General features: G+C 42.3%; 1 protein-coding gene across 1 annotated transcript in view; it reads left to right on the forward strand.

Moving 5' to 3' along the window:
* The window catches only part of DNAH8 (dynein axonemal heavy chain 8), a 282,456-nt gene that overhangs the window by 209,446 nt on the left and 51,320 nt on the right, over window positions 1–21,690 (forward strand). The window contains 6 exon segments of the mRNA XM_021098657.1: window positions 297–418; window positions 3,888–4,006; window positions 6,456–6,658; window positions 14,812–14,885; window positions 17,858–18,010; window positions 18,353–18,508. Coding sequence (XP_020954316.1) covers window positions 297–418; window positions 3,888–4,006; window positions 6,456–6,658; window positions 14,812–14,885; window positions 17,858–18,010; window positions 18,353–18,508 — 827 coding nt within the window.

Below are 21,690 nucleotides of genomic sequence, written 5' to 3' on the forward strand. Positions count from 1 at the left end.
TTAGATTGTGAGAAAAAAAAAAAATAGTGACAAGGCAAACATCAGTAACCACCCGAGAAAAATTCTTTGCAGGGAAAAATGACAGGGAGTCACTATCTGCACAAGATGGTATAAATCACCAAGACTTGAGGGAACTGTACCAAAAAAAGATAACCACATTTTGCTGTAACGTGATTATTTTCCAATTTTCCCATTTTCTTTCTATAATGTGGTTATCTCATTTCTGTTATTTGGAAAATAAATTTCTGAAAAATGAAGCACAAGCTGACCTGCTTCCTGCTGACGCTTTTTCCCAGGGGGAGCAGCTCTGGATCTGAAAGCCTGCCCTCCCAAACCGTTTCGCTGGATCCTCGACATGACCTGGCTGAATCTTGTGGAACTGAGTAAACTCCCGCAATTTGCAGAAATTATGAACCAGGTAATAAAGGGCTGGAAATAAAGCACAGATCTGTAAACCCAAACACACCCGGGCAGTTTGAACTGGGGCCTCCTGTAGTTCCTATGGTGGCTCAGAGGGTTAAGAACCTAATACAGTATCCGTGAGGCTTCGGGTTTGATCTGAGTCTCGCTCAGGTTAAGGATCCTGTGTTGCTGCAAGCTGCAGATGTGGTTGCAGATGTGGCTGTGGCTGTGGCTGTGGTGCAGGCCGGTAGCTACAGCTCTCTTTCAACCCCTAGCCTGGGAACTTCCATATGCCACCAGTGTGGCGTAAAAAGAAAAAAAAAAAAAAAAAAAACTTGGGTTTTCTGGAGACACATCCTTCACCCAGAAGAGGACACAATAGCACAGCTTTAAGGCACTGTGGCTCTCTGGGGGAGGTTTCGAACAGAGGGCTACCCCAAGGACCCTTTGCACAGGTGCAAGCGACTTGCTTTTCCTTCCGTGTGGTGGGTGCAAGAATCATTTCTAACCTGCTTGAGTTGCTGTCGGAATCTGAACCAGTGGATGGCCCCTTTTATTGTAGACTCTTGATGTTTTCACTATTTTTTTATTACTTCTGCCCATGATTAAATAATTTGTGCAAATTTGAATTTGAGACAAGTTAAGATGTTGAGGTCCTTTTAAAAAGAGTCAGTCATTTCTATGGTGAAAGTATAAAATGGTGACATGTAATGGTCAAACTGTGAAACAGGCCCTGATTTACCTGTTGTTTATCTTATTTGAAAATATAAATTGGTTATTGTGGATTAGTTGTTGATTCAGTTCTCACTGGAAAAACGGTTATGCAACTCAAGTTGAAGATGGTTATTACTGGGGTTTGTTGGTTACAACTTCGTGTGGTTACTGGTGATGGAAAAGGCAGGTGATAGGAGTTCCCGTAATGGCTCAGCAGAAATGAACCTTACTAGCATCCATGAAGACACAGGTTCAATCCATCACCCAGCTCAGTGGGTTAAGGATCCAGCATTGCCCTGAGCTGTGGTGTAGGTCACGGACGTGGCTTAGATCTGGCCTTGCTATGGCTGTGGCATAGACCAGCAGCTACAGCTCCGATTTGACCGCTAGCCTGGGAACCGCCATATGCCTTGGGTTAGTCCCTAAAAAGACAAGAAAGTAAGAAAAAAAGAAAGAACAAATGAGCAGGTGATAGGTGGATTACCCTCAGGCTGGGGTTGGAGAAGCCTCAGGCTGTCGTGATGTGAACCTCTCCCCTCCACAACTCCCCCACCTCCAGCTCAAGAACGTACTAGGTGTGTCTGTTTTGTGGCATTTCTGGGACATTGTGTAGATTCTTTATCCCTTCAGCCATGGCTTTTAATGTGGTCAGTTGGATAAAGGCCCTGGATTCCATCTACGGTAGACAGCAATCTTTGTTCTGTGGTACAGCCACAGGTGAGTCCCCCAAACCCAAACAAATACTTTGAGGGAAAAAAAAAGGGAGGTCTGAGTTTGGTCTGAGACTAGGTACGGGCACCCTTCAAGCACCACTGAAAAAAATCACGCAAAAACCATGCCCTGGGCTGAGAAGTAACATTAATATTGTTTGCCTCTGTCAATTAGATTTTCAGTACCCCTGGTGTGTGGTGTGTGGTCTTGTGGCTAACGCGAGGCTTACTATGGATAAGTACTTGGCAACAGTAACAACCTTGCGAGGGAAGTATTATGGACTCTGCTTTATAGATGAGATAACTGAGATGCAAAGAGGTTAAGCACTTGCCCAAGGCCACATAACCCAGAGATAGCCAAGCTGTAATTTGACCTCAGGCTCTTTCCCTCACGCAAGCTGTTTCTCTCCCTTTTACACCACTGGATAGGGCGGAAGTAAAGGCACAGAGGGAGGAGTCATGCTTAGGAAAGTTGCACAAGTTCCCTGGGGACCAGCCATCGGTTTGGCCTGTCTGTGGGAGGAAGGGAGGGAGTAGGAAATGACTCTCCCAGCTGAGTGGGTGTCAGGAATTGAAACAAAGATGGCCTCAAAGAGCAGCTGCCCTGCCTTGGCATCCCAGGGCCAGCTCTTCAATTCCTGGAGGTGGTTTTGCTAGCAGGGAGTGGACAATGGAGGATTAAGGGGCTGAAAGTTATCCTATCACAAATGCAGCTTGCCCTGGACACTCTTTTTGTGGCAGAGTCAAAATTAGCAGATGGAAGGCTAGTGGGCTGGGAACAGGCACCCTCCTTCTTGGGACTCCTTCTAACAGCCAGTGTGGAGGAAACCTGCAGGGGGCGCTGTGGGTAACAGAGCACAGGTACAGTGCTCTAGGGTGGGACTGCAGCAGCACCCAGGGCCTCCAAATCATGTGCCAGGCAGATTCTTTTGAGAGCAGCCAACCAGGGAGAGCCACTGCAGTCTTCAGAGAAGGGCAGCTGTGAAACATTTCAGAAATCCTCCCCCAGCTTTTAGTGTCCCAGGAACAATGTTGGAGCAACTGAGTTACAGAGCAGTTGCTTTGTTATTAACTTGCACTCCATCCATATCCTAAATGATGAATTGCTTGTAGGGTGTGGATTTGGAGCAGTTATTTAATCTCCCTGTGCCTCAGTCGGGATAATAGAAGTAAAACTACAGTCCGTGGATCTGTACCTAGTATCTGCTATATAAATATTTGTAATTTGCTATTAGCGCTTACCATGGCTTTTAAAACATGCTTCAGACACAGTCTGAATAACCTAGCCTGACTACTGCTGAGGAGCAGCGTTGGGCTCAGCAATCTGTGGTTTTTCATCGTTAGGCAGCCCTTGGACATCAGGGAGCATTTTTAATGCCTCTGAGAACCTGTAGTTGTCTCCATGCTTCTGAAAGAACAGGTGTGTGAGACCAGTTCTTGGAGGGACTTCATCCATTCTTAGTTTTAAGGTCTCAAGGTGGGGGACCACTAGGAAAATGGAGTTTGGATTTTGTCACCTGTCACTGGTTTAAGTAGAGGTCCACATGCAGAGGTTTATCGGAGAGGTCTGTCAGTGGTTCACCCAAGGGCAACTTGGTGCCACCGCCACCCCCCAACCCTGAGCGCATCTGACAATCCCATGAACTTTTTGATTCCCATGAACTGGGGGCAAGAGTGCTCCTGGAAACGGGTGGGTAGAAGTCAGAGATGCTGTGAAACATCCTACATTGCACCGGACAGCCCCTCTCAATGGCACCTTATTCTGGTCCTAAATGCCTATCATGCTGAGTTTGAGAAACCCCAGTCTGTGTTTTCTCCTTATGAATCATTTAGTGTAATTGATACATGGTCCTAATTATAGTTAATGATGTAGAAAAGCAGTGGAAAAACTGAAAGGGAATAGCACCATCCAAGCTCTTTGAGTCATTTGGTTCCGAAGAAAAATGTCAACAGTGTGGTTATGTTTAAAAACCTCTCTGCCTATAAAGAGTGACCTTCTCAGGTTATTTGTTTCTAATTGCCTGTATTCTTGAGGCTGGCTAATTGACTTATTTATTTTAGATATCTCGTAATGAGAAGGGATGGAAAAGCTGGTTTGATAAAGATGCTCCGGAGGAGGAAATCATCCCTGACGGATATAACGACTCACTAGATACCTGCCGCAAACTTCTACTTATCAGGTGAGATTAGGTCGTATCAGAGCTAGAAGCAGCCCTCACTAGAGTGTCCAATTGCAGCTCCTACCTCAGTGAGTTTATGTCACTGTATCCCCATAGTTACTATAATAAATGTATGTGCTTCCAAATTGGATGGCAGTTCTTCAGTGATGAATGCTTTATTTTGACAGCATATTAGTGATAGCACTTTTAGCAAAACATACATGAAAAATATGTTTTTACTATTCACTTTGGTCATCACTTACCATTGAGTGAATCATTTATTTATTGTTGAATTTACTTCTTTAAAAAACAGATCTCAGAGTTCCCACTGTGGTGCAGTAGGTTAAAAATTTGACTACAGCAGCTCTGGTCACTGCAGAGGTGTGGATTGGATCCCTGGCTCGGGGCAGTAGGTTAAAGGATCCAGCATTGCTGCAGCTGTGACGTAGTTCATAGCTGTGATTCAGATTCAGTCCCTGGCCCAGGAACTTCCATGTGCCATGGCCATAAAAAAAAAAAAAAAAAAAAAAAAAAAAAAAAAAAAAGAGGAGTTCCCATCTTGGCAAAGTGGTTAACAAATCCGACTAGGAACCATGAGGTTGCAGGTTCGATCCCTGGCCTTGCTCAGTGGGTTAAGAATCCTGCGTTGCTGTGGCTCTGGCATAGACGGGCAGCTACAGCTCCGATTAGACCCCTACCCTGGGAACCTCCATGTGCTGCAGGAGTGGCCCAAGAAATGGCAAAAAAAAAAAAAAAGAAAGAAAGAAAAGAAAAAAAAGAGACAGATCTCACAAAGTTACAAGGCAATTACTGTTTAAGCTAACTGAGAATATTGTGCTGTTGAAATGTATGAATGCTCTTTTGACTATTAAAATGGAAGCAAAGGTTTTTTTTGGAGGAAATATTTGAAATTGATGTTGAGGAGGAACATTCTTCCTCTTCTTTTTCTTCTCACCTTTCATGGTTTCCCAATATACAGTAGCTCAAGGAAGGCTTCTCTATTGGAAGATCAAAGAGAGAGAGAGAATGTGTGTGTGTATGTGTGTGTGTGTTTACTGGGTGAAGCAGAAGTATGGAGTTGCGGAGAGATGAAACCACCAAAAGAATAACAAAAAATAGGATTAGGGAGTTCCTTTCGTCGTGGCTCAGTGGTTAACGAACCCGACTAGGATCCATGAGGATACAGGTCACAGATGCAGCTCATGTTGCTGTGGCTCTGGCGTAGGCCGGCAGCTACAGCTCTGATTGACCCCTAGCCTGGGAACCTCCATATGCCACAGGTGCAGCCCTAAAAAAATTAAGAAATAAATAAAAGATAGGATTATTTTGAAGTAGTTTCTGTCTTTCCTCATGTTAAACCCCTGGGCTTTCTTACAAGAAGTTGTTTCCTGGGTGTTGTCACTCATTGAGAGTGATCAGACTTGTCAGCAATGGTGACCTCATGACAGAGTATGAAAGGGCTACTTGTTTTTATTGGAATAGATGTCCATCTTTTATCCATTATCTAAAAATTGAATCTATGTCAAATGAATAAAATAACCTACTAGCAACTAAGAATCCATAGAGCTTGTCATTTAAAAATATCAAATGACATTCATTTAAGGTGTTGCTGTGTGTAGAAACTACCACCACTTAGGCTACACAGATGGTATTAAATAAATGCTTACTGATGAAGCTACTTCTGACACAGTTGACATGTTATCTCACCCTGAAGACCGCAGAACTTCGAGTGTGCGGCAGGTTGGCCCCCATCACACACTGCAGTTGGCATCCCAGCTGAGTGCTCAGAACTCCTTGCATCTCAGCTGAGTGCCCAGAACCAAGAGTGAATGTGCTCCTGTGCATTAGTTTGAATGGGGAATTGCTTATCTGAAGCTGGTAGCCTAATTGCTAGGGATAATCATTGATGTTCTTTAAAAAAAACAAAACAAAAACTAATTAAAGCTTCAGAGTAGTTGCTGCTTCTGATAATGACTCAGTAGGATCAGTTCACTCCTTAGCTTCCCTGTAGATGGGCAACAGAACTGGCTCTGCCCTACTCCTTGCTGATGCCTGGTATCAACACCATGTGATTAAGTTTGTACTCAACCAGGAGTAGAAAACCTTGCCATCTCTCTCACTCATATCTGCAGAAAGGAGAATTCGCTTGTCATCTTTTTGCTAATTGTGTGTTCTTTATGTGCCTCAAATTTGAGTGAATTAAGGAGTTCCTATTGTGGCTCAGTGGTACCATACTCAACTAGTATCCATGAGGATGTGGGTTCGATCCCTGGCCTTACTCAATGGGTTAAAGATCCCGCATTGCTGTGGCTTTGTATAGGCCAGCAGCTTCAGCTCAAATTGACACCTAACCTGGGAACTTCCATATGCCACAGATGTGGCCCTAAAAAGCAAAAAAAAAAAAAAAAAAAGTGAATTAAGAAAAATAAACACACTGAATTTATTGACTCTTCCTTGTGTGTGTTGCTAGGTCTTGGTGCCCAGACCGTACTGTTTTTCAAGCAAGAAAGTATATTGCAGATTCTTTGGAGGAAAAGTACACAGAACCAGTTATCCTGAATCTGGAGAAAACTTGGGAAGAAAGTGATACAAGAACACCTTTGATATGTTTCCTATCCATGGGATCCGATCCCACAATTCAAATTGACGCATTGGCCAAGAAATTGAAGCTAGGTATGGTCAGCAATCTGAAATTTAGCAAAACCTCCGTATTTTTTTGCCCCAGATTTTGCCTGTCATAATTTTATAGCTGATTCTCATCAAAATACCCATAAAACTGAGAAAAAATATTAAACTTCTTCCTCTTTCCTCCCATTTCAGACTTCCTGGAGTGAGGGTGTGATACAGATATCTTTGTGCAGAAAGGAAACCCTCATCTACCATATACTGATTTTTTTTTTTTTTTTAAGTTGTAAGCAGATGTCTGTACTTCATGGATAGCAGACTAGCAAGAATGAACAGGCAGGAGCAAATTTTATTGCTGTGTCTGTGTAAAGTTACAACAAAGCCTATTTTGTCACAAACGGAAAAACGTAACCATTTTAGTGTAATGGTTATTTAGGGATTCATCCATTGATGCTTTCCATCCACCGGTGCCGAATAGAAACACGGAGACAGGGTTTAGGTCGAAGGAGGAAAAGATAATTTTATTGCTTTGCCAGGCAAAGGAGGATCACAGCAGGCTAGTGCCCTAAAGACTGCGCCCTCCTTGGGAGAGAAGAGGAGGTGATTTTATAGTTTGGGAGTGAAAAATAGGGCCACAGATAAGGATTAGGCTTTCATTGTTTTTCAAAGTTGGTGGTCCTTCTTTACAGAATGAAGAATGCTTCGTTAACATCTTCCTTTTGTTGGGGGTTTTAGTTCTGGAAGAACTCTAAGGTATTGTTATCTGTATTCCTTGAGGAGGAACTAGGACCCTGCCCCATGGCTATAGTATTGTTTCTTAACTGCTCCTCCCTGGTCTCTGCATCCCCTTCCTTCCCTGATTAGCAACTGTTTGAACCTGCCCCTTGGAGCCCTGGGAAGGTCGAGGCTGAAGCTTATTCCCTAAGAACAAGAAATGGGGGATACAGAAAGGCTTGTGCCAGGAGCCCCATAGGGCCCTGCTTGGTTTCGGTTTCCCCAGGGATCTCCCCTTACTCTCTTGGTCCCAGGTGCAAATATTCGAGGAAGAAGTTCATTGGTTTTGCTTTGGTCATGTGCTCCTTTCTGGGCCAATCAGAGAGCTGTTGCTGTGGGGATGGTTGCATGGCAAGAACCACCTATATGGAGCTAGAGACAGAGTGGGGGGGCTCCTCTTTGAAGACGATACTGTTCCCAGAGGAAGGGTAGTTTCCACTAGAGTTAGCATTTCAAATTTACCTCAAAATAGTGCTGTTGTCTAGGGCAAGGGTTTAAGAGTAGAGTAAAGAAATTAACTCAAGGTCTCCTTTGGGAGACTTTTTAAGGATGACTTTAAATAAATACGTAAGGCCAGAATGGTGCTATCACCTTTAGTATTATTACATATTATCATCCTGCTTTGCTTGGCAATTTGGTGATTGCGTTTCTTGCTGCTACTTCAGTTTTTCTAGCAATTGTTTGAGCTTCTGTTTGGTTGCTTTGTTAGGACACTGAAACATAGTAGATTTAACTTTGACACCAAAGGACACAATGATATTTAGGAGAGTTAAGAAACCTCATACTGTTCACCACTTTGGGTAAAAATCCCCCAGATGGGTGTGAAAATGAAACTATTATGTAGACAGAATAACATTAATCTAGCCTCAAGTAGAGGTGCTTTGTTTGGATAACTGAAGAATAGGTAATCCTTGCATGCTCAGGGTGAGTAGAATTCTAGAAATCCTGAAATCCAAGCACCTAATTTTATAGCTGGGAAAATGAAGGTCAGGATTAAGGCCACAGAGCTAATTGGTGGCAGATCCAACTCAGGACTTAACCTCAGGGCTTCGGAATCCCACTTCAGTGGCCTTTCTCTTTCATCACCTCTCACAGCCTTCAGTGGGAGAATTAACCAGTTAACTTGACCGCAACTCGAGGGATGAAACCAAATCAAGTAGGTTTTAGTAGAAAAAGAAGGAAAATTTCTCACTGTGGAACCTGTCAGTCTCTGGGGTGAGAGATTCAAAGGAGATAAATTCTGCACAGAAGCACTGGGTGCCTGCGAAAGAGGGAGAAAACAGATGGATTTGTGTTTTAGGAGCCTGCGTGAAGGAGAAAGGGGTTTTGAGGATGGATTTGAAAATAGAATCCAAACACAAATGAAACAGAACAAAGAAATAAAATATAAACCCACAAATTACAACAGCAGGAATGAGAAAATGAGCACAACAAACTATACCGTGAAAAAATTTAAATAATAAGGTCATGGTATATAATTATGGTAGTAATGTTTAAAATTTCATTAGAGTGGACTTTTGCAGGGAAATATAAATTTACAGTTTTTCTCAGAAATGTTGAAAAACCTGAATAGACCAATAATCAAGGTGAGAAAAATTAGAAGTTTTAAAATAATTGCCTCAGCAAAGGCACTGAGTTCGGATGATTTTTTTGGTAAAACTGTTAAAATATGACTGCTATGGTCCATTTCAGAACATAGAAAAAGAGGATACATTTTCCTCTATTTTAAGGGAATAGCATTATCCTAATATCAAAAACAGAACGAAATAGTCACTGTATAAAAGAAAGAAAACCGCAAATTGATCCTGCTTATCTATATAAATGTTGGGACCTTACCCAAAGTGCGAGCAAGAAAAATTCAGTGTTAACATTAAAATAACATGCAAAAAATAATAATGTGTCTTGACTAAGTAGGATGCATAGACAAATCTGAGAAAGGAATAGCGGTATGAAAAAAATCTCAGCACAACAATAAGTGAAAGACTTTTCCTTAAGCTATTATATTATTATCTTGATAACTGCTAAAAAGGCATTTTATAAAAATTCAACATTTGTATTTGGCTTTTAAAAGTGGGAATAGAAGAATATGGTATCAGTATGATAACGAATATGCACCTTGTGCTTTTTGGGTGAACAACTGGCGACGTGCCTCTTAAAGTCAGGAAGGAGACAAAGATGTCTGCTGTCACCACTCTCATTTGGTATTGCTGTGGAGGATATTGCTAATGTATTGTAGGAATTATAAATAAAAGGTATAACTACTGGAAAAGAGGAACAAAAATCAACATTACTCTCAGACAGTGTAATTGTCTGACCTAAGAACACAAATGAATCAACTGAAAAACTATTAGATTTAACAGCTTAGTTCAGTAAGGGGGCCAGTTCCAAAATAAATATATTAAAAAAAAAATCTATGGAACATTCTCATAAAAATCCCATTCACTATAGCAATCAAAATAAAACTGAGAAATTATCTTTAAAATACTGATTAGAAGAAAACTCTAAAACTTTCTCAGAGACATGAAAGTAGGATAGAAGAAAATGGAGAATTGAACCACCTTCCAAGTATAAAGATTCAATATTGTAAAGATGTCAATAGTCTCTAAATTAATCTATAAATTGAAATGTAAGTCTAATTGAAACTCCAGCAGTGTTTTTTTTTTCTCCCCTAATTGGATAGTAGAGGGATCTTAGATCATCTAGAGCAATAAATGGACAACAATAGCTAACAAAGCTTGAAAAGGAAAAAGAATAATGGGGAACAAACGCCATCAGATACTTAAAACTTTATCAAATGGCCATAATTTAATCAGTGTGGAACTGACTCAGAGTAGATAAACAGATCAATAGAGCAAAATAAAGGCCCCAAATTAGAATCAGTGTATACAATAGCTTAGCCTGTGATAAGACTCACATTTCAAATCAGTGGGAGAAAAATGGATTAGTCAATAAACAGTGTTGGGGTAGCAGGTTAACTTTAGAAGAAAGAAAGAATTATATCTCACATTAAACTCAAAGGTACATCCTACGTTGATTAAGGTTTTAAGTGGTTTGGGCTATAAGAAGAATAAAAAGACTGTTTTGATACTATTGGGGTGGCTGCGATAGTCTTAGTCATAATACCAACATCCAAAACCAGGGGAAAAGCTAGACAATTTGACCGACGTTTTAAAACTTCTGTTATGTCAAAATCACCATAACTAAAATAAAAAGGCAAATTGCTGTTGCATCCAAGTTCATGTGCCCAATGCACAGTGAGTCCCAACAAACACACAGGAGAGTTTGGAGCAGAGAAAGGCTTACCGCAAGGACCAGACGAGGGGGATCGGCAGCTTATGCTCAAAAGACCTAAACTTCCTGATGGTTTGTGGGGAAGAGTTTTTAAAAGGCAAAATTTGGGGTGAGGGCTGCAGGGTGTGTGACTTTCTTCTGATTGGTTGGTGGTGAGGTCATACGGCTGGTCCAGGAATCTTGCTCTCAACCTGAAGTTACCTACCTCCACCTGGGTGGGGGCTGTAGTTCCTGTAGAAGAACTCAAAGGTATATTGTTATCGCCTCCCTTGAGGAGGAACCAGGACTCTTTATTGCTGCTCTATTATTTCTTGACTGCTTCTCCTTTGTTTCTGCATCCCCCCACTTCCCTAATTAGCAACTGTTTGAATCTGTCCTTTGGAACTCAGGGAAGGTCTAGAAGACTGACGCCTTTTCCTGTAGACAGGAAGTGGGGGACACAGAAAGGCTCGGGAGGACCCCCTAGGGCCCTGCTCCATTTCAAAAGGAAGATGGAGGTGTGGGTTGGGAATTATAGCATTCCATTTCAGCTGGAGACACTGGCAGTTCTTTTGGGGGGGGAGGCGCGAGTTCTTTTTGATATGTATCATGAATCTTAAAAATGTTCGTATACTTTGTCCCAACTATTCTACACATACGAACTATCATAAAAACAAACTGAAAGATGCACATCAAGATTCATATAGGACGATGTTTAGTGCTATTTACAATATTGAAAAATTGAAAGTGTCTTAAATATACGAAAGGGGAGTGGCTGGACAAGAAAGCATCGGCACGGTGGAGCATTATGCCACCATTAAAAATTATTTCCCAGTAATAGTTAAAGACAATAAAATACTCATACCTACTGTTAAGAAATAGAAATATAAAATGATATATGTGTATTATTTCACATATTGATAATTTTTTAAATAATTTTCAATATGGATCAAACTCTTATTCAGAGCCCTTGGGGTCAGATATATTGCAGAAATCAGAACTTTCCAGCGTTTGGAAAGGTGATATTTTGTATATTATACAATACATTGCAGAGGAAAGTATTAATATTCATAAAGCTATGAATAAATAAAGATTATAAATAGCCTCATATCCATTCAGGTCAGCCTCTGCCACCAAAATGATTTTGTGGCAAAACTGTCAGAGTTCGGAGTGTTTTGAATTTTGAAATGAGGGTAAGTGATTGTGGATTGTGCACAGGAAAAACATTAGGATGAAGGTCTTTATGGAAGGATTTTGGTGATTTTCATTCTCTGTGGTCTTCTGTATCTTACGAAGCTTTCATTATAAACGTGTTATTTAGTTAGATTTTTTTAAAGTTTAAAAAAAAAAGAGGAGTTCTCATTGTGGCTCAGTGGTTAATGAATCCGACTAGGAACCATGCGGTTGCGGGTTCGATCCCTGGCCTCACTCAGTGGGTTAAGGATCCGGCACTACTTGGAGCTGTGGTGTAGGTCACAGATGCGGCTCAGGTGCAAAAGCGGCTAGGATCTGGCATGTGGCTGTGGTGTAGGCCGGCAGCTGTAGCTCTGATTAGAACTGTAGCTCTGATGGGAACTGTAGCTCTGATTAGAACTGTAGCTCTGATGGGAACTTCCATATGCCATGGGAGCAGCCCTAGAAAAGATAAACAAATAAATATAAAAATTTAAAAAAGAAAGAGGAAAAGTGAAAGACACTCAAAACTAATTTGGAGAAGAAATAGAAAGGCGGTTGAGACCTTACTAAAGTCTCTCAAATATAACTAACCAGCCAAAAGCCAAACAGACAAGCCCCCAAACTCAAAACTCAAAACCAAAGAATAATTATGCGGCGTTACCTGCAAAAACAATTCCTACCGCACCCTCTGCATCCTTCCTCCTCATGGGGGCTTTGGTGCGAAGATCAAGCTTTGTTCAGTAACTCTTGGCCAAGGGCTGTTCCTAGTTCTTCAGGCAGCGCCCTGTCATTCTCTCTCAGGCACCCACTGCATAGTGTCACCTGTGAGCCTGAGTCCACGAATAACCCCAACACCACACCCTGCAAACCCTCACAGAATCTCTGGCATTAACCCCATGGTGTTATTTATTTATTTGTTTGTTTATTGTTTATTTATTTATTTGTCTTTTGTCCTTTTAGGACTGCACCCGCGGCATATGGAGGTTCCCAGGCTAGGGGTCTAATCGGAGCTGTAGACACCGGCCTATACCAGAGCCACAGCCATGCCAGATCCCAGCCACATCTGCAACCTAACCATAGCTCACTGCAATGCCGGATCCTTAACCCACTGAGTGAGGCCAGGGATCGAACCTGCAACCTTATGGTTCCTAGTCAGATTCGTTTCCACTGCCCCATGACGGGAACTCCCCATGGTGCTATTTTAATGGTGTCCCTGGCAATTTCCACTCTAGTTCCTGACTTCGCTCTCCACGCTGTGAATTTCTCCCGTCCTCTGTTATCTTCTACCGGCAGTTCCCAAAGCAGTCTCATTGTTTGCCCACCCACAGCAACCCATTTTTCTGAGGAACCAGGCTCATCCAGCAGAGCAGGGCAAAAATACACTGCATCACAGTGTCTCCACTGACCTCCTTTCCCTGTGCCTCTAGAGATCTAGAGATCTAGAGAACATGCCTCTAAAACACAAGCAGATCTGGGTCCACAAAGCCTCACTTAAAAAGTTATTTTCCGGAGTTCCCGTCGTGGCGCAGTGGTTAACGAATCCGACTAAGAACCATGAGGTTGCGGGTTCGGTCCCTGCCCTTGCTCAGTGGGTTAACGATCCGGCGTTGCCGTGAGCTGTGGTGTAGGTTGCAGACGCGGCTCGGATCCCGCGTTGCTGTGGCTCTGGCGTAGGCCGGTGGCTACAGCTCCGATTCAGCCCCTAGCCTGGGAACCTCCATATGCCTTGGGAGCGGCCCAAGAAATAGCAACAACAACAACAACAAAAGACAAAAAGACCAAAAAAAAAAAAAAAAAAAAAAAGTTAATTTCCAATTCCATGGAGTTACCATTTTGGCTCAGCAGGTTAAGAACCCGACTAGTATCCATAAGGATGCAGGTTCGATCCCTGGTCTTCCTTAGGAGGTTAAGGATCTGGCATTGCTGCAAGCTGTGGCGTGGGTTGCCGATGTGGCTCAGATCTGGTGTTGCTGTGGCTGTGACGTGGGCCGGCAACGGTAACTTGTATTCAACCCCTACTCAGGACCTTCCATGGGCCGCAGGTGTGGCCTTAAAAAGAAAAAATTTAAAAAAGGTTACTTTCCAATTCCAATTTCACAAGCATGATTCAGAGACATCTTCAATGTAGTGAATTCATATGACACAGTACAAGTGTAGTTCTCAGCCTGGGACATCAAATTCACTACTGAGCCTAAAGCGTATATTCTCCCGCATTATAGTCACACCTCTGATCTTGGCATAGTCTCCGCTTTTCCCTCATGCTCAGTTCCAAGATGGTGATTTAATCCCGAGGAGCAATGACCCATGAATGTAAACCTCATAGGGATGAGTTGCCGCAGAAGATGGACACATGTGAACAAAACCCAAACAGAAAACATTGCAAGCTTGGCATCCTAAAAGATTCTAGTCAAAACATAGAGCAAAACTCCAAAACTGTTGTGGCTCAGTGGAAATGAACCTGGCTAGTATCCATGAGGTTGCGGGTTCAATCCCTGCCCTTGCTCAGTGGGTTGAAGGATCCTGTGTTTCTGTGGCTGTGGCATAAGCCGGAAGCTGTAGCTCCAGTTTGACCCCTGACCTGGGAACTTCCACATGCTGCGAGTGCGGCCCTAAAAAGCATTAAGAAAAAAAAATCCAAAAAAAACCTTTCCCTCCAAATACCTATGATAGCATTGTAGCTGCCTCTCCCCTGACAGTTTTTTCTCCTCATTATCTCCAGAGACCTGCAAACTCTCCAAAGTCCCAGCCTTATACCTTTTGTCTCTCTCTCCCCTTGCTTTTCCCTTTCTAAGTGGTGCCTCCAGTGTCTGCTCCACTCACTTCTCTCCTCAGCACAAGCAAAAGCCAGACTTAATTGAATAACAAAGTCTCCTGACAGAAGCCACAGAGGGAGGGAGGCTATGACCATTAAGAAATTAATTTTTTGTCCCAATCCTATTATAAAATCCATGTTTTATCCTAGCGATCCTTCTTTGTTACAGAATGCAGAACCATCTCAATGGGACAAGGACAAGAAGTACATGCTCGAAAGCTGATTCAGATGTCAATGCAGCAGGTGTGTAGTAGCAATGGTTACCTGGTTACCTACTTCTTATGCAACATTCTTGACATAATTCCTCTGGCTTTCTGGTCTACCTGGGACCACCAGTGTTTAGTGAAGTATGAAGCTCAATTGTTTATTTTCCATTTTTGTTTATGTATGTATGTCAATCTTTGATTACCTATGAATTTTCAACCTCAAGCTAGTTTGCTCCTGACGTCCCCACCAAAAACCATGTTCCATTTTATGTAGTATAGGCTCCATCTCATTTTCACTAAAATTTTTTTGACAATTTGGCAGACACTCTTTGTGGTTCCTGAGGATGCAGCTCTAGCAGTCTTAGAATGTCATGATCAATTTTAATAGATAGCGCTTAAGAAGTGACAGATTGAGCCAATCAAATTTCAGTTTTAAGTTAATGTTAAGACTTTCATTTTTCATTCCTGGATAGTTTCAGGCAAATATTTTGAGGATGTTATGTTTAAATGTTGATAATGATTTTTATTGAAAATTGCAAGCCGGATGGAATGTTGAGAAATATTTTTCATCACACCTAATACACAGGACATTAATTTTCTAGAAATGCTTGGTAGATAACAATTTCAGTAGCAATAAGAAGTTGCACCATTTATAAAAATAATGTAAGATCTTGGTTTATTTTTAAGCTTTTGCTCTCATAATGTCTGTAGCAACTTTGGTGCAGCTTTTCCCTGGGAATTAATGACTAGAGAGGGTTAATGGGCAAGGCGAACATTCTGCTTGGGTCATCACATTTTCAGGCTAGTCATTAATTCTCAAATGCCCGAAGCCTTAATCTTTATCACTTAATTAAATTCAATAATATATTATCTTTGATTTATATATATCAAAGCAATTATATATAATTATTTTCACTCAGATCAAATGATTCCCTCTATTGAGTGATTTGACAGTTTAACTTTGGGCCTTAAATAATTTCTTTAGTTGCCACACGTGAGAAATTTTTAAATGTGAATGTAGCATTCACATTCACCTTCTTTGGAACGCTAGCTTTTATAACTTCCATGTTCTGTTTCTCAAGGTGGGATAAATATCGATAACAATGGCATTATCCAAAAAACAAACAGCAATAACCCATGAACAGTTACACTCACATTGCTGCTTGAAAGTCACCAGATTTAGATTTTTTTTTTAATTTTTTTTTTGTCTTTTTGTCTTTTTAGGGCCACACCTGCGGCATATGGAGGTTCCTAGGCTAGGGGTCTAATGAGAGCTGTAGCTGCCGGCCTACGCCAGAGCCACAGCAATTCAGGATCTGAGCCACATCTGCAACCTACACCACAGCTCACGGCAATGCCAGATCCTTAACCCACTGAGCAAGGCCAGGGATTGAACCCGCAACCTCAGTCAGATTCGTTTCTACTGTGCCACGACGGGAACTCTGATACCAGGTTTAGGATACAGCTTACACTGTGGAGTGCAGAGCAGGGAACCAAAAAGTAACTGGATCCATGAAGACAGAAACTAGCCATGAGGTTTATCTTTCTCTAGACACCCCAGTTGTCTAGACCAGCATGTTCCCTTTGCTGTTTAAGCCAGTCTGAGTTGTATTTTCTCTTGCAGCAGAAGGCATACTACGGAAGCCTTTCCCTGTATATACTGAGCTCAGAAATTTAATTTGTAGCTATATTTATCTGATCTCATTATATAAGGATATCAACATATTGTCTGGCTAAAAAACTATGTCCTCAGAGAATGGTGATGAATACGCAACTTGTATTGCTAAAGAAAGTTTTATCAAGTATTTAGATAGTGCTCAATAAGCTTTGGGGTTTCAGAAATATATGGGAGGTGTGATGACAAATAAGGTTTAGTATTAAGGTAGAAAATGTCACCAAATATATTGCCTCTGGTGAAATAAAGTGTATATATTAAGGCAGGAGAAGAAAATGTAAACATACAGTTCTCTCTCTCTGCTCTTTTGGGTCTCCTCTTTTAGTGGGCGCTGTGTGTCTGCATTACACATTAACCATACATCCTCTGGGAGAAACCCCTGCTTGAACACAAAGATCAATTTTTTTTCTCCTTTCTTCCGACTCTAGCAATGTAACTTCTTAAAAGATTAGCATTCTTTCCCAACTCTGTACAGGGTCATGGTGACTGGTGGCTTTGTATGTGCTTCCCCGAACTATGCATCTTTGGTGACCTTTATGTGAAATGTCAGCATTTCATTTTGATGTACAATCCTTTGTCTTGAAAGTTTACATGACTGCCTTGGACGGACATCTAACAGTTCTCAGAGCTTCTGAGTGTCTCCCAGGCGCTAATCTTCATTAGGCTCGAATAAAATTCTCTTTTCTTCCTAACTTGATTGTTAGTGAGTGTTCGTGGACACCTCCAACTTTAATGAAGTAATAAGTACCTCTCTTTTTAACAACAGATGGCTTGGTTTGGGGGGTGAGTCCCTTCTGATTTACCTCAGGCAGGACAATTTAAGTTACAGATTCCAAGATACCCATTCCCCCCAGTAGGTGGTGCCCACACTATACTTAAACAAGTGTAACTTCAGGTTTTTCACTCCTGTTCCCTTCGGTACCAGGGGTGGCAGAATACAGTCATTTTGAACCCAGCTGATTCCAAGTATCCAAGTAATCAGCTTTACCCGTAGCAGGGGGAAAATGATTACATTGACCTATAATGATTTTATTAAAAATATGTGCTCAACAGGGAACTATATCCAATCTCTTGGGATAGAGCAGGATGGAAGATAATATAAGAAAAGGACTGAATATATACATATATGTGCGTGTGTGTGTGAGTGTGAGTGAGAGAGACTGCGTCACTTCGCTGTACAGCAGAAATTGGCACATCACTGTGAATCAACTAAACTCTAATAAAAAAAGTGCTCAACAGATAAAGTTTTAAAACATTTGTTTGTACGTATTGTTTTATTAAAGTTATAGCCAAAAAGTTACAAGAAATGAATATGAAATCATTTTTGAATCCAGGGTGGCTGGGTATTACTCCAGAATTGTCACCTTGGCCTGGAATTCATGGAAGAATTGCTAGAGACACTGATCACCACTGACGCCAGTGATGATACTTTCCGAGTGTGGATAACCACCGAGCCCCACGATCGGTTTCCCATCACATTGCTTCAGGTTCGTTACTGTGAGATGTGTGTCTTTTCCCTGAGCTACGTTAATAAAGATGACATGACTGGCATTGCTGAAAGAGGGAACACATGGTAGGCCTTTTTGGTTCAGTAATATCTGCATTGCAAAATCCTTTCCCGTGACTCTTAATTGTGAAGATTATGTAGTAAATATCCCCACAGAAGAGTTCTAAGACTTGGTATTAATAGTTGGGCTTTAACTCTGATCAATGTAACTCATTTACACGTTTATGTACCTAAGCATGGTGTTGTCTGATGTATTGTAATTTCTATGTTATCCTGCACAGTAATTGATAGAAACAAAACTACTGTTTGCTTTTCATGACAGACTTCTCTCAAATTCACTAATGAGCCACCCCAAGGCGTACGTGCAGGTTTGAAGAGAACATTTGCTGGGATTAATCAAGACCTCCTGGATATCAGTAATTTGCCCATGTGGAAGCCAATGCTTTATGCCGTGGCGTTTTTACACTCCACTGTGCAGGTAACTTCGGAGAGCAGTTGGCACGTTTAAAGGATGCTAAAGATGCTGTTGGCCTCTCTGCTCCCTGCTCTTCTCACCTTGCTTTCCTGTTCCTTTAGGGCACTTTTCCCCACCTGGTACAGGGTTTGCATACTTGTTTATGTATTCAACAGGCCCTCCTGTCCCTGCCCCAACCCTGGCCATTGGAGGGTTCGACTCTCCAGAGAAACAACTTTGTCTTTTTGTAACTGCTGAATCCCCCACACCCCTACCCTTCCCATCAAAGCAGAACTGGGGCAGGGGTGTTGCCAGAGCTCAACAAATGGGATGAACCCATGGATTATGCGGTTGGAGCTTGGCCTTGAAAGTGCCTATGCTGGCTGGGAATGTTATATACATCATCTCTGTCCTGCTAGCAACCACTTTTCAAGATAGGCTGTATCACCATTTTTTTTTTTTCTTTTTATAGTCACACCTGCAGCATATGGAGGTTCCCAAGCTAGGGGTCAAATCGGAGCTGTAGCTGCCAGCCTACACCACAGCCACTCAACAGGGCACTATATCCAATCAACAGCAACACCAGATTCAAGCCACAGCTTGCTGCAGTGCTGGATCCTTAACCCACTGACTGAAGCCAGGGATCAAACCCGCATCCTCACAGAGACAACATTGGGTCCTTAAACCCGCTGAGCCACAATGAGATCCTTATCACCATTTTAAAGGTGAGGAAACTGGGACTCAGAGAGATTACGTTCTTTCCTAAATTGTAGAGCTAGGAATCAAACTCCATGCTGCCTTCCTTGGATGCAAGTATGTTTTTTTGGTTGTTGTTGTTTGGCCTTGTCCGAGGCATGTGGAAACTCCTAGGCCAGAGGTCGAACCCAAGCCACAGCAGCGACCTGAGCCACAGCAGTGACAACCTCAGATCCTTAGCTGCTGAGCCACCAGGCAACTCTGCATATGTTTTGACACACCGTGTGAAGGAAGAGGAGTCACGAGAGTCACTTGTCTTTTTCAGGTTTTTGCTGTTTGCTTTTACCATGTGCTTAGATAGTCATTTCATAATTTCATGGCTACCCAGCAATGTCTCTATGGGATTTTTTTTTTCATTAGTTATGGTTTTGTTCTATATATCGATTTTTATGTTTTATTCTATTTTTGCAAGCAGTGTAATTTTAATGAACTTGATTCACCCCTTGATATCACAGAGAGATGAAGGGGCTCCTTTAACTCCTTCCTGCATTTCTTCTTTCCCTGAAGTTGGAGTGAGGACAAGATGAATCAGCTGGCTTGAACCAGGAGTCATGCTTAGCTGTGCACAGTGGCTGGCAGAGCCTGAGCTCATCTCTCTCTACCCTACCCAAAGGTTGAGGGCATTTGTGGTGCCTACCCTGGAAAATACTGGGCATATTTACCTGCAGCCTCCTTGTCTCCACCACTTGGCCAGGTTTCATGCTGCCTGGCAGAGAGGGCTCTTTGTAGAGGGCACGGCTGGTGTTTATCTGTCCCCCAACCCTGGGAGAGTTAAACTCAGGTTAAATGCTTTGTGGGTGGTTATTTTTACTAAGTTCCATTGTGGCCTTTGGATCATAAATTATAGTTTTCAAGTCACTGAAGCTGATTTCATACATTCTTATCTGGGAATTGTTGGGTTTGCTAGACCTTATCACATTCTAATACAAATATTGCTTTAACTCTGTTATTTAATGCTCAATTCACAAATAATAAACTTTATGATTCTTTTCCTAGTAGTGATGATTCAGCTTTTCCACCCTGCTTATCATGGACAGATGACTGGGGGTATTTTCCATATGGTCAGCATGGCAAACTGTGCTTTTAGTGGCCATTATCCAGGTGCTAGGAAGAAGAACAATAGAACCGTGGTCTAGTCATGCGCCTGAAGTGTGCTTGCACTTACTGTGACTTGTATTTGGGCTAAAACAGAAAAAAAATCCCCACTGCTAGGGCTGTGAAGCTAACAGTGGCAGGGCTGTGAATAAAAAGTTGAAGGTCTTTTAAACTCTAATCGTAGGGTGCTAGAAAGAGCACTTCATGGAGAGTCAGGAAGCCTGGACTTCAGCTCTGCTGTGACATCAATGAGCTCTGTAAGGTTCGTCCAGTTATGTCCTTCTTGGGGCCTGTTGCCCCATCTGTGTATCTAGAGGCAGAAGGAGGTGATTTTTCAAGCGTTCTTCCATTTATAACACTGTTAGCCAGTTCTGTGATTACACAGGGACTGTAGCTGATTCAAGCATTTTCCCTCCTGTTCTACTTTCATCGCTTTCAGAAATGTTGACTGTGACATTGCCTAAACATAAGCTTTTCTTGGTTAGGATAGAGCCAGCTTGAGAGAAACATCCAGAATTCTTTAGGGCTTTGTGGTCTGAGACCAGCAGCATCCAAATCACCCGGGAACGTGTAAGAGATGAGTCTCAGGCCCCACTCTAGAGCCTGCAGAATCGGGATCTTCATTGTAATAAAGATGCCCAGGTGATCTGTGTGCTCATCTGAGTTTAAGAAACTATTGTTATAGGAAGGACTGTTCCGAATTAGACAGATTGTGGTTTATGCTTTTCTAGGGTTGGACATAATAGCCAAATCCCTGATGGGTAAATTGATTAATTGATCCCTCCAAATTAACCCAGACATCCCTTGCTTTATACAAACACCGTGTATATATACTTTTGTCCTTGTGGAGATTGAAAAAAAGAAAAGGGTTTTGGTTCATGTCACATAATCTGGAGCTCCTGGGCTAGGGAGGGGCACCTGCTAGAGTCCATCACACATTAGAAGGCAGGACCTAGTAAAATAGCCACACACACAGCAGCACCACCACCACCCACCCACCCACCTTACAGGTATTTCTCTCACCCAGTCATGGTTTGGCAACACACCGTCGACTCACCTCAACCCAAGGGCATCATGTGTTTTGCAGACCCTACTCCTCTTGCAGAGGACAAAATGAGCAACCCCATGACCTGTAAGAAGGGGAAGTAGGTTTGGCTGGTCCAGGACAACTTTCTTGGATATCAGAGTGGTGGGGGCTGTCAGCAGGATGGGTTCAGGCTTGGGCATTGGGAGGGGGTGCCCTGTGTGTCGCCGTGGGAAGTTGCAGAGACGCACCATCCACTTCTGAACTAGGCTTGCTTGTTCCACACTCCCCGGCTTCCCTCCCCTCTCCTCCAGACACTTAACATACACGC

The sequence above is a fragment of the Sus scrofa genome, chromosome 7 (assembly GCF_000003025.6).
Source record: "Sus scrofa isolate TJ Tabasco breed Duroc chromosome 7, Sscrofa11.1, whole genome shotgun sequence".
Lineage (NCBI taxonomy): Eukaryota > Metazoa > Chordata > Mammalia > Artiodactyla > Suidae > Sus > Sus scrofa.